This window comes from Panthera pardus, unplaced genomic scaffold (assembly GCF_024362965.1).
Source record: "Panthera pardus isolate Hobbes unplaced genomic scaffold, ASM2436296v1 HiC_scaffold_15, whole genome shotgun sequence".
Classification (NCBI taxonomy): domain Eukaryota; kingdom Metazoa; phylum Chordata; class Mammalia; order Carnivora; family Felidae; genus Panthera; species Panthera pardus.
The window spans coordinates 30,691,133-30,713,346 of NW_026526710.1; the positions used below are offsets into that span (position 1 = coordinate 30,691,133).

At 41.0% G+C, this 22,214-nt stretch overlaps 1 protein-coding gene across 6 annotated transcripts in view; it reads right to left on the minus strand.

Annotated features, from left to right (window-relative positions):
• PTPRM (protein tyrosine phosphatase receptor type M) overlaps window positions 1-22,214 on the minus strand; it is a 791,703-nt gene that overhangs the window by 135,955 nt on the left and 633,534 nt on the right. For 5 of the 6 annotated variants that reach the window (XM_019418445.2, XM_053902396.1, XM_053902395.1 and 2 more), the window contains 3 exons: window positions 12,481-12,632; window positions 8,182-8,256; window positions 2,906-3,093 (listed from right to left, as the gene is read on the minus strand). In XM_019418445.2, the coding sequence (XP_019273990.1) occupies window positions 2,906-3,093; window positions 8,182-8,256; window positions 12,481-12,632 (415 nt within the window). Of the gene's footprint in view, window positions 1-2,905; window positions 3,094-3,803; window positions 3,816-7,924; window positions 7,952-8,181; window positions 8,257-12,480; window positions 12,633-22,214 lie in introns of all 6 variants that reach the window. The other variant, XM_019418439.2, reaches the window with a different exon arrangement.

Genomic DNA, 22,214 nt, shown 5'->3' on the forward strand with positions numbered 1-22,214 from the left:
CCAAACCATAGCTTCTCAGGACTCGATCTGTGAGAGTTGACACCACACCAGGCAGACAGGGCACTCCTGACTTTCGGAGTCGATAAAACGAAAGAATGCATACTTGACCACGTGGTTCACAGAGGTGTGTTGCATTAGAGTTCTAAAAGCCATATAAACTCAGAAAAATACACGCTTAAGGGTTTTCCAGGTTCACGCTAGAGTAAATGTCCCCTGAGGATTGAGAAAGTAAAGCAAGGTAACTGTAACCGGGACCTTGCCCTGCCCTGTTGATTCCTGTATGTTCAGTTGTGCCTCTAAAAACATGAGGGCACGGGATTCAGCGATGTACCAGGAAGGGTGGCCAGGGCAGGACTTACGGTGGGACGCCCGGGGGGTGACCCTCGTCCCTGCAGCACCCCGCATATGGGTACCCCTGCACAAGTGTCACATGCCTTGTGCGTGTCCTGCCACGGCCCCCTCTCCTATGTCAGTGCCCCACCGCCACCCCCGCGCCACCCCATGGTGGCAGCGGGAGGTGGGGAGACTTAACCTGAAAGTTACAGAGTGCTAGGATTATCCCCAAGAGAACTCTCTGTTTTGCAACTCTCCCCATAATACCTTCCTGTTTGTTCCTGCTTCCCTCGCTAGTGTAGGTTCTTTTAAATTTTCTTCCCTTTCTTCTTCTTTCCTTCTTTAAAAGAACCCAACCAACTGGTAATGGTTTGGGTGTTTAAAAGTATTTGAAAGCATCTCTACCCCCAGTTTATTGAGATATAGTTGACATGTAACATTGTGTAAGTTTAAGGTGTGCAGTGGGATGATCTGGTATACATATACGTTACTTTTCAGCAGTCTTCTCTGATCCACTGAATGTAGAGAAAAAAAAAAGTTCTTTGAAATGTAATTAATTAAAACAACATTTTATTTCAGAGTGTAGCAATCCTTAATAAATCATCAATTATAATAGGTTTAAAATGAGTATCTGCTGTTTTAGTTTGCACTTATAAATCATATTTCTTCAGGAAGTATGAATGGGAAATGATTTTTTTGTGCACTTTCAAATAGGCATCATCTACAGTGTGTTACAGGAAGTCTCGAGGTATTTTGATACAGTTCATGAAAAATTGGACTCAGGTTATTTTATGAATTGTTATTTGAGCCTATAACTAATCTCTTTGACATTAACATCTTTAATAAACATTTGAGCAACGTACGCATTCAGAATATTGGAGAGAACTGAGACATTATCTCTGTTTGTTAGGCTTCTATTTTCTCCCTAACCTAATTTTGTCTTTCATAAGATATTCATGCTTTTGGAAGCCTTATTCTTAATCCTATTAATTCCTAAGCTAGCCTTTAAAAGTGCATGAGGAAATATGCAAAGGCAGTCAGTTTCACCGAGTTAGAAGTTAAATTGCTAAAGGTAGATGTAAGAATTTCAGGGTTGCTAAAATGCAGAACTTTATCTGAAACTACCGCCTGGACTGAAATCCAACCCTCAAGGCCTGGTTTGCATTAGTCTCTGTGGCTCAGCAGCCTTCTGAGCCGAGGTCACTGGGAACACACGAGGATGCCCTTGTCAGTAGAGCGGAGCGTGTGTGTCTGTCCATTTGTCCGCATTGGCCTAAAGAGCCAGTCTTAAAGAAGCAGAGCAGTGGGGCAGCTCTGGCAGCTGTAGTGAAATTTTGGGCAACTCAGCTGAGAAACGGAGCTAAACTCAAGACAACGCAGCATCTGGGGCATGAAAGGAAGTATCATGAGGTCCCTGAGAGTTGAAAGAAGCAGAGTTTGAAACTCGTAGGGTAAGAGGCGGGAGGAAGTGATGTTTAAAATACTCTTTTTATTTTTCTCTTAGAGAGAGAGAGTGCGAGAGTGAGGGAGAGGGGCAGAGGGGGAAAGAAAGCATCTTAAGCAGGCTCTGTGCTGAACTCCAACGTGGGGCTTGGTCCCATGACTCTGGGATCACGACCCGAGCCAAAGTCAAGAGACAGACGCTCAACCCACTGAGCCACCCAGGCGCCCCTAAAATACTCTTAATTCCAGACAGAACGTTTCGCAGCTTTGAGGTGGTTAGGTAAAGGCAGTACCAGAAACGCATTCTAAACCGTAAAAAGCTACGACGCATATATAACCTTGTTTTTATTGTATGTATGCTGCTACTTTCTCTTCACCAATGAGTGTGAACTAATTTTACTCACTAAGGTACACAGAGCAGTCCTCCCCCTCACCAGCCCAACCCCCGCTCCCCCTGCCCTGCCCAACACACACTCCAGTGATGGTTCGCCTCTTTGAAACAGGTTTCTTCAGATCAGTTAATTGTCTCCGGTTCCTGAATGACTTGCCAACGGAAGGAATTAGCTAACGACGGAGGTGGTAAAGACAGCCCTGCATTTCAGGTAAGGTAGGAGCATGTCACCATGCCTGGAGATGCTCCCGAAAGCTGCCTGCCCTAGATCCCGCTACAGCCACATGCTCTCTGGGCTGGAGGGACAAGAGCTGTCACAGCCGTGACACGAGCCAGTCCCTTCACTGTGGTCTCGTCTCCAGCACATGACATCACTGGTTGGCCTGTAATTGTGTTAAGGGGACAGTTTCTTCCCGGACAGCCAGCACAACAGCATTAGGAACTTCACATCATTCTTAATCACACAAAAAGCCAAGAAGGATAATCACGAATGGGGGGAGAGACCGTGGCAGGCCTCTGTTCTTGCTGCGCTTCTGGGGAACAAGGGAAAGGGATCCTCCCTCCTCTCTGCATTTTACGTACGTTACCTTCCCAGCAGTAAGTCTCATCGCCAGGTCGAAACGGGTGTCTGGATGAAATACAGGGTCCCGTCGCCCCGCTGCAGCAGTGGGGAGCACAGTGCCTGGCAGCAGGCCCGGGGGGCCCAGAAGGAGCCCCGCGCGCGGAGCTGGCTCTCACCTCGTATTCCTCCTTGAAGCCGTAACCCTCGGCACACTTCATCTGCGTGATGTGTTGGAGCAGGTCTGCCACGCGGATGGCGGGGTGAAGCTGCCCGGTCTGGTAGGGCACGTCGGCCGGCTCGCGCTTCTTGTAAGTATGGGACTGCACCAGGCTGCTGGTGTCGCTGGCCATCGTGTGGCTTTCGTCTGGGAAGAGAAGGCCATGAAGGGCGTGAGGGAGGCCCAGCGGGGCCCCCGAGAACGCGAAGAAGCTGCCGGCGCCATCCCTTCCACCTACGGCCACCACAGTCCCTACGGTGGTGGCCCAGCCAAAGAGGAAAGTTAAATGTTTAGAAACCTGAATGGGATTGGCGATACTGATAGGCATGAGGCAGAGATCTCCGTTTTTACAAAGCAGTCCAAACGATATATCGCTTTCACAGAGCTAGTTGGGAGGAACCCTTCAGCCTTTGGGTGCTGAGGTTTATGGAAGTTTCAGCCTGAAACTTCACCAAGGCCTGGCGCGAAGCCAGCCTTGTATTTATTCTTCCAAAGATCCGTTGACCAGTTTGTATGATGAAGTAAACAAACTCCGTACAAATGTTCCGTGAGCAAAATAAAAGTGCACAGAATGGGTTGGCTTATAAAGCTAGCGATGAAAACATGAACTTGACACATGAAATCCAAGGAAAGCGGAAATCGAAAACGGAACTGGGTCTGATGGGTCCCTTGCATGCGCCAGTGACGGAAAGCTTGACAGAAGACTGTGGACCAGCACATCACACATGGAATGTTCTACAAGAGCTAACATGCAGGCCGGCACGCAGCAGAACCAGCTGGCTTTGTCCGAATCTACAGATAAGACACACACTCCCGATCCCTCCACACCTTTTCCGTGGGCGAATGGGGGAACTTACCATTTATTGGCACTTTTAAGAAGGTACATATCAGGAGAAAAGAGGAGGAGAAAAAGGAAACAGGGCATAAGCAATAGTACTGTGTGAATAATTACAGGTCGTTTTAATTCTGTGCTTTACTTTTATAGTTAGGTTTTCTCTTCGTAGGTGATCAGAGGTCAAAGCCTCAAGTCTCCCATCACATTAGGATGGGGGTGTCTTATTGAAACACTCAATAACAAAAAGGAGGCTAAAATAGTATCATAATCGCTTTTTTATCCCCCATGAACTAAGTAACGACTAGATAAAAGTCTTATTTGTACTTGACACATTTTCTCATTTAAATTCCTCGAACAGGTCAAACCAAATGGTACGACAGAACTAATGTCAAAATTTGGTCAAATAAGCCTAAAGAGGCTATATTTTAATGGAAGACTCCTAGCAAATTAGATTAATGAACTGCAGAAATTGTAGCTTTGAAAAAAAAAAAAAAGTCTTACGCAGGAAGGTGCTATTAGATTAAGAGTTGGACGTGCTACAGGTTAGCTCATTATAGTGCTGAATCCCTTTAGCCGTTTTGTGACTGAGGATGTGTCTCACAAAATACAATGCTCCCTTCACTTAAAACGAGAATGTTAAATCAAAATTGAGTTCAGGTATAAAGAATTAAAACATACATAAAAAATGGGTATGTTCATTTTTTTAAAAAATTACCAGATTGTTTATCCATATAGGGAATTCAGCCATGGGTATTCTTTCTTTCTTTCTTTCTTTCTTTCCTTTTTTATTTTTTTTAACTGAGAGATTCAGCTCCAAAGGAAATTTAGCTCAAGGACACTCGGTTAGCTGGGCCTGGTTTTCAAACCTCAGTACTATCTGCATTGCAAAGCACCTGGGGATGCATGGTATGAAAGGTGGGACACAAGTGTAGTTATGTTGCTGTTGCTGAAATGGCACCTGGGTCACTACAAGGTGGCTAAAGACACAAAGACAAAATAAAAAAGGGTGGTAAGTTGATTTTATGAGTTGGTCTCTCATTTGGATTTGCTTTGAAATGTAGCCACTCGGATGTTCCCATTTTATTAGGACAGCCGCGAGTAAGCCGGGATGTTTTCACATCACATTTGCTTGCTGGCGACTGCCAAGCTCATCAAGGGGGTGCAGGGTCCCTGCTGAAGTACTGAGCCCGTGGAGCTTTTTAGCCACTCCAGCAGGAAGTCCTGTTCTTTATACTAAAATAAATGGAACATTAATTAGTTTCCCCCCTGTGCATCTCTCCTTCTCTCAGTTCTGTACCTTTTGGGAGGAACATAATTAAATGGCCTCCATTGTGGACTGACCTTCTAAACTTCCCACACAACTCTGGTCCTAGGGCCAGGCATTCTTGGAAGGTTTAATTCCCAGAGCGACAACCACTGTTACCATTATGCTCGTCACCACCCCGCCCCCACCCCCGCTGCATTATGATCTCGGCCTCATAACTAGCGTGCGGACCCATCTTTACGCATTTAAACGCTACCGAGGCCATCTAAGAAATGAGTGCTATTATCGAGTACATAGATATCGAGGGGGGAATAGAAGGTTTCTTGTGCCATATGTGTTACGAAACTGGGTCACCTACCCTATTAGAAATTTTTGATTCTACCAAAATTAGTGATTCGTGATTAAAATTAGCGATTTAATTAGTGATTTTTAAAAAGAATGATCACTGATAACATATATATCATTTGTCACTGATTTCCTGTGTTTGCCTAAAAATTATCCACTAACAATGTTTTTCAGTTACAAATTTTGCCTAAGAGGAAATCAGGAACACAGCTTCTCACTAACAGTTCTGATGGTTTTTGAAGAACTGTGAATTAATTCTACCTATATCCTTTAATAGATTATCTTGAATTCTCAACAAACCAGCTGAAAGAACTGGAATTGAAATGAGTGCTATGTTTCTGAGTGCTATTATATTTACTTACCCTGATATCAGTATCTATTAGCATTTATTTACCGAGAAAGGTCTATATCTGTCAATTGTTATCTATCTATCTACCTATCAATCTTTCTCCCTCTCTCTCCCTTACTCTCTCTCTGTCTCTCTTTTTGTCTTGGCAAGACAATGATGTAAAGGCGTACTAAAACTCTGTACGTTAAGCTGGGCACCGCAGCACATAAGAATAAAAGGTGGAGATAACAGAGGATTTTAGGGTGCCAAGCTCCAAGTCACAAAAATTTTGTGAGCATTTGCTCGTCTTAATTGTAAATTGCAATAGCGTTGTTCCCCAAATGTGCCAGAGTAGATGTACAGCTTATCTTCTTCCCATGGTGTCAAGGGATAACCTCATTAATGCTTACTATGGGATATACAGACTCACATTTGCACCAAACTCGTGGGGGGAACGGTTCGCAAGCACTGCCATGTGCTGCATTGGTACATACGTAAGCCAGACGTGATCACACTTACTTGTCAATCTGGCTGACTTACTTTTCACAAACGTACATCATGTTTGCTACTTGAATTGTCTGTTCAAGTGATTCCCTTTTGGTAGAGAAGCCTAACCAAGTTTAAAAGATGTCATTAGTGTTTGTAATAACAAAGCAGCGACTTTAAAAAATGATATTTGTTTAATAAGCTTATCTTAATCCTGCTGTGCAATCTGAACGTTTTCTTCCCTCTGACGGTGCACAGCTCAGCCCTCCCTACTCCAGCTCCCCCAAGGTCAGAACGTCTACTGGAGGAGCTGCAGGATGAATGCCACGGCACACAAAGAAATCGCAAATCTTCGCTTCTCGGAAGATTCTGCAAATGTCATCTGCATGTAGATTACATTGTTCGGGTGCCTAAAATTAGCCTGTGCCCCTTACGTATGAAAAGAATAAAAATGCAGCCTTCTCCCCATATAGCTGGCACTCTAAGGGGGGAAGGGAGGTTGGTGAGCTCTGTTTGTTAGCCCTCAAAATGATGCAAATTTAAAAATTTGGGTTTATGTCCGTTCTTAAACTTCTGTCTGAGTTCCTATGGAACTCAGGCCACAAACTTGCTTAAGCCCAGAAAACACCGTAAGGAAAACAAATGACCCTCTATGTGAAAATCGTAGCAACTCAGAGAAAAGAGAAGCACAGGGGGAAAAACTGTGTTGCAAAGATATCAACCCTTGTAAAGAGAATTAGGAAGCAGAAAGTCGAACAGCTGTGGATGAAAGTCTTGCTACGGTGAATTGGTATATACCTTGAAGTCGTCTGTGTTGTGCTCCTTTTCGGTAAGGTTAGTAGTAGAAAGAGAACACAGCTGTGATACACTTGGGTTATTTATGCATCTCAAATGCAATAGCAGCTCATGTTGGTTTGGTTATAGCCAGGTAATGCCATTTCTCCAAAACCCTCTTACATGGGACAAATGGGATTTTTTTTTTTTTTTTTTTTTTTCTTCAGCTCCTGGCTGGGAACAGCTCATATTTTCACTGCATTCTGCCCCACTGGGCTAACATTTTATTTCATTTCTCGTGACATCTGACACATAATACACCATGTGATTATAAAGTGCCATCTTGTCACTTTGCTGCTGAGAACATCAGCTTCTTTGAAATTCCAGCACGTGACAGACACTTTGGAATGCTGGGGCGGGGGCCGTGAGTGGCGTGGAGGAGGGGTAGGGGGCCAAAACTCGACTGTGATCATTTTTCTGCATAACATTTGGCATAATCAGAAAAAAATGCTATTTTTGAAATTGAAGTTTTTAGTGCTTAGTGATAAGTGAAAATAAGAAGTGATTTTTACTTTTACGACCTCACATTACAGAATTCAGCTCTTAGAAATACACAGCTGAGTGATGACATACTGTGTTTTTCCTTGGGATCAAATCTGACTTGAAGTTCTGAACACAGAAAGGGAAAATATTAGAGCTGGGATCGTTCATTTGAGTCTTTTGGTATCATTTCCAACATAACATGAGGCTAACCCTTCTTATCAATGGAGACTGTTTGGAGAAAGTCTTTTTATTATCTCTGCCCTCCCCCCAGGCCACCCGCCACCCCCTTGTCCTGCTTACAATCACTGCATCATATAGACTAGAACTCCAGGCTCCTACAGAGTGGCCACTGACTTTGTAAATTACTCCTGCAATAAACTGTGATAAAGGGAAATGTTCTCACCTAAAATTGCAGTTGGCACAAATGGGTCTGTCATACATCATAAGCAGGTCAATGCAGAGAAAGTAAAAAGAGAGAGAACAGTAAATGACTGATGAAAGGCCCCCCACTTTTCCCGCAGAAAGCCATAGAAAGCATCGGGTTACAACACATCACACATATTAAGCTCCTAAAGCATCATGGACAGCAAAGTGAGAGCGTGGACTGATACTGATTGCTAAGGGCTTATGCACGGATGCAACAGTGGAAGAATCTGTTACCTGGGTAGTAGGAATTGGGCACCGATGTGCTCAGTGTATTCGTTTTCATTGTGAAGGATGATGGTGAAGACACAGCTGTAAAGGAGAGAAGAACTAGTCAGCAGTTGCAGGAGGCAAAGCCTGAAAACACAGCCCTCCAAGGTCACTCAGAAGGACACCATACTGGTAGAGACTTGACTGAAGAAACGCCAGACATCTACTGAAGCCTATGTGGTCAATCTTATCATTCCCTGCTGTCTCCAGGGAATCACTTGTATTTTAGAGGCAGGTACCCTTTTATCGCTTAAAAGGTTTTCTTACCCCACAAATGAGGAAAAACCCCCATAACCTCTGCCGCCATTTTGAATCGAGAAATTCATTAGACTTTTATTTTGACTTCTAGCCTTTGCTTGTAGAATTCTAGCATCACACCAAGTTGTTTTTTTTTTTTTTCTTTTTTTAAACTAAGGGTATGAGAAGGTGTCTACACGTGGCTTTTGAAGAATTTAAAGTCAATTTTTGCAGTTTGCTAACTCCTCTCCTTCCTCCTATTTTGGATATTCTGAGAACTTTCCACAAAGTTATGACCTGGTTTATGAAAAATAAAGGTGATGTTTCATGTGCACTATATTTAAGACGAAAGCTGCATGCCTGTATATCGCTCTATTAGTCTTTTAAATCTTTATAAAAAATGCTTATTTTTCTTTGAAACTTTCCTCCCAAAGATTCAGGATTTAACTCTTAGACCGCTTCTCTCTCCCTGTTATGGAGAGGGGAAGTCAATCCCATCCAATTTATCTGATTTCATTTAAAGTGGATATTTCCTTTTCTAAAAGTAGTTTGTGAACTCTCTTCAACATCTTAATTGATTAGTGCTTTACAATCACTTTAATTTCATTAAAGTGTAAAGGTAAATGATTTGACTGTGCTCAAGTGTTTAAGCTGGTTAAACGTAAATCTAAATCTTAACTTTCTGATGTAGTTATACGATTTATTTGATGCTAAAGTTTTGGATCAGGACACTAATACCCAATTACATCATTTAATTATGAGAAGAAGTACTAAAAACCTGTGTTTAGGTACTAAACACAGTACTAAATACCGTACTAAAAACCTGTATGTTATCTTTATTCTGCTGACACGTTAATATATTTTAGCTCTCCTAAAGCAGTTCCTTCATGACGGTGTTTTTAAACTTCTGTTTATATTTTTAAAATGTAGAATTAATAAATGACAGACCAAGAACCAGAATCCAGACTGCTTGTCATTTATAAGATATTTTTCTAAATTAAAGAGGTATCATATTTATAATGCATGTTTATGGTAAACTGCCAGGAAAAAAGAGAGCAACTGATGAAAATAAGAACAAAAAACCTGAGTACTTATAAAATGTGCTAGGGTCAGCGAGAAGAACGCCTATTACCTGCAGACATTTTTATGTTATTGGTAAACATGCGCAAAGCAGATACGAAATAGCCGTGTTTATTTTCACTTTTTAAAAAAATGTATTTTAAATACTCTTGTCTTTTGTAAAAATTAAGCCCAATCCCACCATACACACTTATTTTCCCCCTGGTATAACATATTAAAAGAAGATGGCACAGGGGCACCTGGGTGACTCGGTTGAGTGTTCAACTTCAGCTCAGGTCATGATCTCATGGTTTGTGAGTTCAAGCCTGGTGTGGGGCTCTGTGCTGACAGCTCAGAGCCTGGGGCCGGCTTCGGATTCTGTCTCCCTCTCTCTCTCTACCCCTCCCCTGCTCACACTCTGTCTCCCTGTCTCTCTGCCCCTCCCCCACTCACGCTGTACCTTTCTGTCTCTCAAAAATAAACAAACACTAAAAAAAAATTTAAAAGAAGATGGTACACCTCCCATTTGCTTTGGTGGACAGATCCCCCGTTCTCATAAATATTCTTGTGCTTATTTTTAAATTTTCCAATTTCATTTTTTTTCAGTGTCTCATTTCTAAAAGCTACTTGCCTCATGACCCTAAAAGATGTCAGACGTACCCAGACTTGCAATTGGTTTGGGGCTGGAAGCCTAGGGGTCTAATGAACCCCTCTCCTGCACATTTCCTCCCTCAGCAGCTCGCCTTTTATTTTGAAGGCACTAAGAGAGCACTACGATAAAGTCTGCTGTCAGGGTCACTCCTGATGGTTGGGGATTCGATGGCACCTTGTCATTGCTCAAAGAGTGGGGGACAAATGGAACGCCTACTGCTGTGTTTCCTCTTCCACTGGCTTTATTGACAGGAGGCACAAAATAACGGCTCATGGCAGATGAGCCATGGAAGCTGATGCTGGTTTCTGCAGCAACCTCTTTGCCTGAGCATTTTTGGATTTCTACAGATACTCTCACTTTTTGAAAAGTAACTGCCAAATTAAATTTCCTGTCCAGAGGCAAATATCCCCTGTTGTTCAAACTTCAAAAGCCTAGAAACTACTCATGTAGGTTTCCACTCTGGGCAGGTAATTCCTAGTAAATTTATGCGTGAGGAGTTTCACCATGAAATAGGAAATTTGGAACATTAATGGGTTATCCTAGAAAGTGAGAACACCTTTCTGTGTGGCCTCTTTCATAATGACATTGAAGAAATGATCACTACTACCAGGATTCTGACCCTGTTGGTGGCAGGCGGGACTCTTCCCATCCCAGCCCACAAGAGTGCATCGCAAGTTGCTTTAATTTGGTCACTGAATGCAATATATATATATATTATATATATATATACACATATATATGTGTATATATATATGTGTGTATATATATATATGTGTGTATATATATATGTGTGTATATATATATGTGTATATATATATGTGTGTATATATATATATGTGTATATATATATATGTGTGTGTATATATATATATATATATATATATGAACTATTTGATATAAAAAAAAGAGAAGATTCTTTGAAAAAAGGGGATGCAGTTTGTGGGATACTGGAGTACTATAGATTATGTCACCTACACTGAAAATGACACCAAAGGGCAAAGAGCAATGACTGAGGGTGAGGAGAGCCACCCTCCCCACTGGGGTGACAGCTGACAGACACGCCTGCTGAACCCTTGCTCCGCTGGGCAAGGCTCCGCTGTGAACCCTTGTTCAGCTGACAGACATGCCTGCTGAACCCTTGCCCGCTGGGCAAGAAGAATAAATGTAGTGACTCTAAGTAGGAAGAGGTAGGCAACTACAGCCACCATAAACAGAAAGCAGTCAGCGGCAGAACTCTCTGGAGCCTCACTGAATGTAGGAGAAAGGCAAAGTGTGGGAGAGGTGGACACTGACCGCACAGTGACTGGAGAAGGGGCTGGGAGATGGGGGGAGGCGCCTGGGAGTTGCAGAAAAAGAACAGGCCAAGTGGGTGGTCAGGACGCGGCATACACTGTCCACGCTGGTATAAGGCCTCTCCCTGCTCCCCAGCCCCTGAGACCCCAATTCTGTGCTTCCCAGTCACGGTTCCAGCCTTTCTGCACGGTGATAGCTGCATTTTTGTTCCATCCTCTTGCTGAATTTTTGCAGCCAGCATCAGCAGCAGTCTGTGGGCATGGATTTCACACAGGAAAGAAACCTCTGACCTTGAACCCAGCATGGCCATGCACTACAGAATCAGGCATCCAACGTGGGACTTCTGGTCTCTGAGAAGATCACCAGGGACACAACAACTGCTCCTTTTTGTTCTTCATATACTCAATCTGATTGGTAGCTTTCTAAAATAATGCCTTGTACCTGGATCACAGGTGGTAGTACGGGAAGGTATTAGCTGAAACTCGGTTTACCCACCTGGTGTGAGATGTAAGACTTGTGAAGCGCAAATACAGTTTAACTTATTAATTGCCGCTAATAGCCCTATAATAAAGGCAGAACCTGTCAGCTAAACAAATAAACAACTAACTTGTTACTCAATTTAGCGAACTGTTTTAGAACAGGCTTCACTGTGCAATTCCACACCTGGCTAGCTTACGAACAGGAACTCAACAACAAAAAGGTTGATGAGAAGCAGGTGCCTTCTCCTTCAAGAAAAAAAAAAAAGCCTTCTCATTAATGCTCTCTAATGCTTTATAGAAACTTAATTGTGGCTTCCTGTGCTCCCTGCTCTGGTCCTACCAGCTTCGCAGTATCATCCATTCCTAGGCAATCCAGCGCTCCCAGAGAAGTTTTCGGAATTACTTAAGGGGATGGTGAAACCAACAGGGCATAAGGATTCTTCAGGGAGTTTTATTTTTTTGTTTGTTTTTTTAATTGCCCAGGACTATCCAGTATCCTGAAGAACCACAGAAATGTATTAGAAGCTAAGAAATGTAGGTACTTACATCTCCCGTTCAGATTGTGTGTGTCCATGAACGAGAACGCCTCGTCGCAGTTGGTGCCTTGCTCGGCATAGCTCTTGTCCATTGAGTTCACCATCACGGTCATCTCCTGCCGGGTGCTGCTCATTGTCTCCTTCCGCTTCTTGGCTAGTTTCCTTAGGACAAAGAGTTCATTATATAGACATGCAATGTGAATGGAAGATGGGGCCTTGACATGTGTATTGAGTCCAGGAATAACTTCTATGGAGTTATTGGTATTCATTCAAAACATCTATTTATGGTGGCTTTTAGATGTCAGGTTCTCTGCCAACTGTACGGACGCAGAGATGAAAAACATCCTCTGCCCGTCCTCAAAAAACCCACAGCGACATCAGGAATATACAGCCTAAAATATTACTTTCTGTGTTCCTGCTACACGCTGAATTAAAATGACCAATGGCCCTAGCACAATACAATCATAATCCATTTTACTGAGAAGCTTCTAGAGTTACTTTTTACTATATTTTTTTCTACATTCAGTGTCAAAGAGTAGATCTCCTAGTAAATATCTGCCAAACAAAACTGAAATAATCCAGGGACGGATCTAGGAGGCGTATTGTAGAACTAAAAAACAAAAGTAGGCAAGGAATGAAGAGAGCAGTGCAACTGGGTGATGTGCAGAAAGGGAGAAGGCATGACACACAGCCTACCCAGGGCAGGGGAGCTCAGGCCTCGGGTGCATCGGATGGCATATCCTGACTTCTCAGATGGCTGTGACATGACTAAATTCCCCATGACTCCAGACTAGTTCCTCACCCAGGCAGGTCAACAGAGCAAAGGGTAATGAAATTTCAAGGTGTTGGCGTCCCGTGGAGAGTTTAGCAAAGGAGTAAGTCCCTATGTCCCCTCCCTCCATGGAAGAGAATACAAAAAGGTCAAGGAAGTTAGAGAGATTTCCCATTATTTTAGAGACACGGTTTAATTCTGGCCTCTGCATCCTGCTCAGTGACCGTCAAAAACTCATAATCTCAAGTTACAGATACCTGGACAAAGCCATAAAAACGTAAGGGAAGTGACACACAAATAAAAAGATGAAGCAAATTTTTACAGTTCTTACTACCGGAGGTTGTTTTATGTACCTGGGACAGCCAAGAATAGAATGAGAGATGCTTAAGAGAAAGGTATAAAGTGAGAAGGTTTAAGACTATCGCACCATAATGCCAAAGATATTACGTCCTAAAATATTCTAATTCTGCCTAAGCACTCAGCAGCATTTACAAAAGAAAATGGCAGCCATTTCTAGTAAATCATCTTGACTCTGATTGACCTAGGACACAGCAGAATTTAAAATGAGTCACATAATCAAAATCACGCCCATATTAGGTGATTGCTAATGCAATGTAAGACATTGACAACATTAGACCATATGGATAATCTTTATTGTCATTTCCAAATGCCACATAATCCAAATGCTTTCTTGCCTGTAGTTATAATAATCTTTTAATTTCATACTTTGAAGGCAGAAGGGTTGCATTAATAAGTTGCCCTTTTTATGACTAAAAGTTGTGGGAGAAAAAGATCCATTTTAAACAGAAAAATGAAAATCATCTATAACTTCTATGACAGCGTTAAAGTTGTAAAGATTTTAAAAAGCAACCCGGAGTGGCTTCTCTGGGAGCTGGCATTCTTCTCTTGCCAGTGTGCAGACCGTGATGGCCTTCTCTGAAGCCCACCCTACACCCCACCCCCCGCCTTATTTTCTAGCCTGCCATGCTAGTCTGAGCTTGGTTGTTCTCAACAGGTGTTCTGGATAGAGGCAGCAACCGGGCTCAGGTTCTGCAGCTGCGGGTACAATAACACATTTTCTCTGCACTTCTGAATCTGGCAGCTCATTGGGAACGCATTCTTAAGCCAGGTCCCCCCAGGAACACTGAAGTGGAGGACTGAGATAATTAGCTCCATAATTCAGGCAAAACATCCCCTTTACAAAACAGCCCCTTTATGCCGGAATGTCTTTGATTTGTTTTGGACTGATTTATGCAGATACCTGCCTCAATAGTCTGTTTCGTTCTGCCTATGAAGAAGGGCATTGCCAAGTTCACCAACCTTCCCTCTTTGTCTTTTCTTATTTGTGTTCTAACCTAATCCTTATAGGTTAGAAATGACAGCGAATGTGCTTCTGGTGGTGAAGGGGGTTGGGGGATGTGTGCACCAATAAAAGCTAAGCTTTGGACTGGAAAAGATCTATCTCCTTGCTAATCCTCCATCTGTGTGGATGAATGTCAGTGACGTCAAGCTACGTACTTCATTGCTGATCATCTTTAAGCACAAAAGAAACCCATTAAGGACCCATGAGAGCCAGCTCGAATCAGAGGTCCTGTCAGAGACCCACAGCTTTAAGTTTATATTAAGCACATACTCTGTTCATGAACCTTTTTCAAAACCCGGCTCACAATGCCCTTAAGCTCTAGCAGATGGATCCTCCATGGAGGTCCCAGACACTGTAAATTTCGCGAAAAAACAGAAATCCAGATTTTATGTGGACTCCTTTAATTTTTTAAATGTTGTCAAATCATTCAAATTCGAAAATTAAAGCACAATGTGGCCCCAACAAAAGAATACTTCTGCTCTCCATTAATGTAGGAACACTCATATACGTATTAGAATGGAAGGGAGTGAAACTAACATATAATGCCCAATAGAAAGTGTGTGACAGTACTTTACAAGTGTTATCTCATCTGATCCTAGTAATCCTGTAAGAGCTCTTACTTCCTAATTTACACATGAAGGAGATGGGCCTCAGAGAAGTAAGGTGACTTATCCAAATGTCACAGATGGCACCCCAGATCCCTTGACCCCAAAGACACCCATTCCAGAACAATATGTTATTTCTAGTGAAGGATTTCATTACATTTCCTTACAAGTTACATTAAAATCAATACCAACTTGTATGAATACTCTATCTTCTCATAAGTAAATATAATGCTTTGGAAAAGTAAGATTAACTTACCGGCACCTAGCCAATTACACAAAGAGATGGTGTTCAATATGCTTGTTAATGGAATTAATCATTATCGTACCACAGTATTATTTTCTACAACCTATGTATCAAAAGTAGCTTGCTTGGTTATGGAGGTTTTGAGTTATTGCTTGGAATTTTCATTTTTTCTTATACATAGACAGCTAAATGCTGTGGTCCATAATTACAGATTGCTGAGGAAGGTTGGATTTAGAACTGAGGCTTGGAAATGACTGTGGATAAATGGAAGTTTTTTTTCTCTTTTTTTCTATTTCTCTTTTAAGCTTTGTGTTTCAGATCTGGATTTTTTTAAGTGAAAACTTCTAAAACTGTCAGAAAAACTTTGTGAACATAATGAAATAAAGTGTTTTGTGCAGGGAAACCCCTAAAGTGAAAGGACTTTTCTCTGCAATCTTATTTAAAGACACAAGGAAATTTATTTCCCATTTTGATTTTTAACAGATTGTTGCCTAAAATATTTTTAATCTCCAATCTCCAAATGTAGTTCCATTAATCTCAAAGGCCCATAATAATAATAACAAATTTCTAACAACATCTAAAAATGGATCATAAAAAATTAGAGAGAAGACTTGTTTACAGTCCAACATGTAAAGAGCTTGGAAGTCATCAGTCTGTTCTAACAAGTAAAAACCTGAACAAACTGAAAATCAACAACTCTTCTTAGCTTTTTGTCAGATACTTGAGGTTACAGGACAAACTGCGGCTCCCAAAACCACAGAGACAAACAGGTGAATACAAAGAAACCTAACCCACCAGAACAGAAACTGATGAGCAGAGAGCTCTGTGAGAACCAGCACCAGAGTAGGAAAGCTTAAGCCATAATTAATGAATTAATGAGGCTCAGGTGGACAAGTCTGAGACTTAAAAACTCTAGAGGGGTGTCTAGTCTTAGGTACCCACACTTTTGTGAGTTGTATCCCTAAGAGCCCTACCAGATCATCAAGGTAAAGATTGGAGGAAAAAACCCTTAAGCTTCCAGCAGAAGGAGACGGAAAGCAGCCACTTTGAAATACACCCAGAGCAGAGCATTTCTGTTCTTCTTGAAAAAGATCACCCTCGAGAGGAAGAATTACTAGAGCCTAACCCGTTGGGGCTTTATCAAAGCCTAACCTATCTGGGGGAAAAGAAATCTCCAACTCCAGTTCCCTACAGCCATCCTGTCCCACCCAGTGGTGGGTTACTGAGAAGCACTAGAGAAGGTCACAGCCTTCTAGAAGCACAAATTCATGAAAAGACTAAGACCTAATCATAGATCTATAGAATGCCTTCCCTCCCCCAGTACCCACTATTACATTACTAAAGATCTATTTACAGCAGTTCCTTTTATCCAGTACATCAAGTCTGGATGTCAGTAAAAAATTACAAGGCATATTAAAAGGCAAAAAACACAGAAGACACAGACCAAGCATTGGACTAAGACTCAGATGGCAGGGATGTTGGAATGATCAGATAAGGTATTTACAATAACTATGATTAATATGCCAAGGACTCTAATGGAAAAAGTAGACAACATGCCAGAACAGATGGATAACATAAGCAGAGATGGGAATTCTAAGTAAAAATATAAAAATAAATGCTAGAGATAAAAAAAATCTGTAACAAATGCAAACAATGCATTTGATGGGATCATTAGGAGAGTAGACATGGCTGAGGAAAGAATCTCTGAGATGAAAGATATGACACTAGAAATTTCTAAAACTGAACAGTAAAGGGAAAAAAGACTGAAAAAAGATAGAATACCCCAAAACTATGGAACAACTACGAAAGGTGTAATATACATGGAGTGAGAAACCAGAGTAAGAAGAAAGGAATCGAAACAATATTTGAAGCGATAGTGATGGAGAATTCCCCCAAATTATGTCAGACACTGGAATAAATCGGAGAAGCTCAGAGTATACCAAAAAGGATAAATGCCAACAAATCTACACTGAAGCATATCATATTCAAACTGAAAATATGTCAAAGATAGAGAAAAAAAATCTTGAAAGAAGACACAGGGGAGAAAACAGCTTACTTACACAGGAGTAAAAATAAGAATTGTATCTGAATTCTCCTCAGAAACCATGAACCAAGAAGATAGAAAAGTGACATATTTAAAATAGTGAGAGAAAAAAAAAAACCCCAACAACCTAGAATTCTGTCTGTACCCTGTGAAATTATCCTTTCAAAGTGAAGGAAAAACAAAGATTTTCTCAGACAAAAATTGAGGGAATTTGTTGTCAGTAGATCTGCCTTGCAAGAATTTTTAAATGGAGTTCTTCAGAAAGAAGGAAAATGGTATAGATCAGAAATTCAGATCAACATGAAAAAGGAAGAGGCCTAGAGAAAGAATAAATGAAAGTAAAATAAAAACTGTTATTTTTTTATTCTTAATTGATCCAGTAAATAAGTTTCTTCAACATAATAATGGCAACAATATAATTGATGATAGTTTAAGTAAAATGAACTATCTAAAATTACGCTATCTGTGATGCAGAATAATGTCATGTGAAGGTAGAGTTGGATTAGTAGTAAATGTATATTGCTAAGTATAGGGTAACACTAAAAAAGTAAAAAAAACACAGAAAGGAAAGAAAATGGAACAATATAAAATGCTCAATTAAAACCACAAAGTCAGAAAAAAGACTGAAAAACAAAAATAGGAAGAAGGGCAATGGATAGAAAGCATAACAAACATGGTAGAAAATAATTCAACAATATCAATGATCGTTTTATGTATTAATGGTCCCAACACCAATTAAAAGACAGAAACCATCAGAATGGTCACAAAACAAGACCAAAATAATATGTTGTCTACAAGAAACTCCCTTTAAAAATAAAGACACATACAAATTAAAAGTAAACGGATGGAGAAAAATATACAATATTAATATTAATCGAAAGAAAGCAGGGATAGCTACATTAATTTCAGACAGAGTAACGTCAGAGCAAAGAAAGTTATCGGAAGTAAAGAAGGGCATTACACAATGATGAAGAAGTCACTCATCCAAGAAGACCTAATCCTTAATGTGCCTAACAACAGAGCATCAACCCACGTGATGCAAAAACTGACAGACTGGCAAAGAGAAATAGATGAATCCACTATCACAGTTGGAGACTTCAACACCCCTCTATCAGAAATGGACAGATCCAGAAGGTAGAAAATCAGTAAGGACATAGTTGAACTCAATAGCATCATCAATCAACTTGATATAACTGACAGCTATTGAATACTTCAGTTGACAATGTTAGAATACACATTCTTCTCAAGTTCACAGAGAACATTCACAAAGATAGAACATATTCTGGGTCATAAAACACACCATGATAAATTCAAAAGAATAGAAATTATGCAGTGTTTACTCTGAGACCACAGTGGACCTAAATTAAGAATCAGTAAGAGAAGTTAGCTGGACAGTCCCACAATGAATAGAAATGAAACAACACTCTTTCAACACATGGCTCAAAGAAGAAATCTCAGGGGACATTAAAAAAATATTTACACAAGGGATACAGGAGTGCTGATGCCTAGGGGCACTTGTACCCCAATGTTTATAGCAGCACTCTCAACAATAGCCAAATTATGGAAAGAGTCTAAATGTCCATCAACTGATGAATGGATAAAGAAATTGTGGTTTATATACACAATGGAATACTACGTGGCAATGGGAAAGAATGAAATCTGGCCTTTTGTAGCATTGTGGATGGAACTGGAGAGTGTTATGGTAAGTGAAATAAGTCATACAGAGAAATACAGATACCATATGTTTTCACTCTTATGTGGATCCTGAGAAACTTAACAGAAGACCATGGGGGAGGGGAAGGAAAAAAAAAAGTTAGAGGGAGGGAGCCAAACCATAATAGACTCTTGAAAACAGAACAAACTGAGGGTTGATGGGGGGTGGGAGGGAGGGGAGGGTGGGTGATGGGTATTGAGGAGGGCACCTGTTGGGATAAGTACTGGGTGTTGTATGGAAACCAATTTGGCAATAAATTTCATATTAAAAATAAATAAATAAATAAATAAATAAATAAATAAAAATAAAAAATAAAAAAATATTTCAAACTACATGAAAATGTAAACACAACTTATCAAAATTTGTTGGATGTAGCAAAAGCAGTGATTAGAGGGAAATTTCTGGCATTGAATGCAAATATTAGAAAGGAATAAAGATCTAAATCTAAATATACAAAGAACCCTTAGAAGGCAACAACAAGAAAACAATCTAATTAAAAAATCCTTAGAAGACCTTAACAGACGCCTCACCAAAGAAGACTAACAGATGGCAAATAAGCATATGGAAAGATGCTCTAGGGGTGGCTGGGTGGGGTTGAGCTTTCAGCTCAGGTCATGATCTCAGGGCCCATGAGTTCAAGTTCCACACTGGGCCCGGTGCTGACAGCAAAGAGCCCACATCAAATCTTCTGCCCACCCCGTCCCTCCCCCACTCGTGTGCTCTGTCTCAAAAATAAGTAAAAAACATTAAAAGAAAAAGAAAAGATGCTCCACATCATACGTCATCAGGGAGTTGCAAATTAAAGTAACAAGATATGATTACAAACCTATTTGAATGGTCAAAACCCAGAACGCTGACAACACCAAACACTGACAGGGATGTGGAGCCACAGGAACTCTCACACATGGCTGGTGGGAGTGCAAATTGGTACAGCCACTTTGGAAGGTAGTTTGGCAGTTTCTAACAAAACTGAACATACTCTTATCATATGAGCCAGCAATCACACCCAAAAGAGTTGAAAACTTATGCACACACAAAAATCTGCACACAGATGTTTACAGCAGCTTTACTCATAAATGCCAAAACTTGGCAGCGACCACAATGACTCTCAGTACGCGAATGGATAAATACATGCTGTGGCACATCCAGACAATGCAATGTTATTCGGCACCAAAAAGAAATGAGCTATCGAGCTATAAAAAGACACGGAGGAAACAAATGAACATTATGAAGTGAAAGAATCGTCAATCTGGAAAGGCCACATATTGGCCTTTGTCAATGTAGGTTTATCAGTTGTCTGAAGGGTGCCAACATAGTGCAGGGTGTTGGGAGTGAGGAAGGGTTGTGTATATGGGGCAGAGGGTATAAAGGAACTCTGCACTTACTGCTCAATTTTGCTGTAAACCTAGAAGTGCACTAAAAATAAAAAAATTACAATAATCCCTACAATAAAATCAGAGGGGGGAAAAAGTTATAGCCCTAAATTTCCAAACTTGAATAAAGGTGGGGAAGGAAAGAAGTGCTGAGATGAACTCATATTAAATGTGTGGTACTTCATGTTCATTACATTCCATGATTTCTCTTATATTTCTTGGTGTAAAAAAAACATGGGATGGGGGTGAAAGAAATGGGAGAAAACTTCTTGGCAAGTTATTAACTTTGTGATGGTTATGAATCAGAACTGGTAAAGAAGCATGATGAAGAATGAACTCTTTAGCGTTGGTGTTTTACACAATGGCTGCCAATCAGGACCCAAGTGCAGGATGGTGGGAAAGGAAGCAGGGGCGCCTGGGTGGCTCAGTGGGTTAAGTGTCTGATTTCCGTTCAGGCCACGATCTCACGGTTCCTGGGTTCGAGCCCCACACTGGGCTCTGTGCTAACAGTTAAGAGCCTGGAGACTGCTTCAGATTCTATGTCTGCCTCTCTCTCTGCCCCTCCCTTGCTTGTGCTCTGTCTCTCAAAAATAAATAAACGTTAAAAAAAAATTAAAAAAAACAAACGAAAGGAAGCAGAAAGAACTCTTCCTCCCCTCTCCTCTCTGAAACTGAACAGAGTGGAAATTGTGAGAGGATCGGGTTGGAAGGACATATTGTCATGAGTACCAAGCAAATTCAAGGGAAAGGAATCCAAGGCTCAACCTCCATAGGGATTCTAGTCATTCTGTTTATCGAGACTCGGAGTGATAGGACATGGTTCACCAAAGAGCATGGCTGCTGCCTCCTCACCCCTGTTAGGGATCCTGCCATGTTGGGTTATATCAACAAAGATAGTGGTTGAGAAATGACTTAGTAGCACTGACCTGAAGATCAGTGGCTGGCTATAGAAAAGGTGTCTTCACTTTAAAATTATTTGTCAGTTAGAAGTCTACTGCGATGGCAAAACTTGAGGATTTTCAAACTGTATATAGACATAAGAATGAAGAGGCAAATGGCTTTCTGGTCCTGGCTTCTACAATTAACTGTGTGCTCTGACTTAATTAAGGACTGGGGCGGAGGCTGGAACCGAGAAGAAGTATTTAATTTTTCTCACAGTAGGGTTGAAATAGACATTGGCTGAGTCAAAGAATGCATACATTATACCAAATTGCTAAGATTCAGCTGAATAAACCTAAGTGGAAAAGGGGCTGTCTCCTTAAAGATGGATCTGAGAGAATTACCAGAAAACGTTGTTTTTAAAGGTAAAATTTTAAGGGAAAAAACAACAGTGGTCTGACATTTAATTATTTCAATTCAAAAGAAGTAGCACTACAAAGACTAATAGAAAAACAACGACAATAATTATAAAAACTCATGTAGAACTTCAGATACACCAGGAACTTTACGTTCATTAACTTCTGTTTGTGCCTACAACAGCCCAGTGAGGAAATTACTATTATCACTCCTATCTCAGAGAGACGGAAACTGAGGCACAGTGGGATGAAGTTTCCCAAGGTCACATGGCTAGTGAACTCCAGACACCTGTCATTGGTTTCCCATGTTGAGATAAAATCACCTCCATGAGAG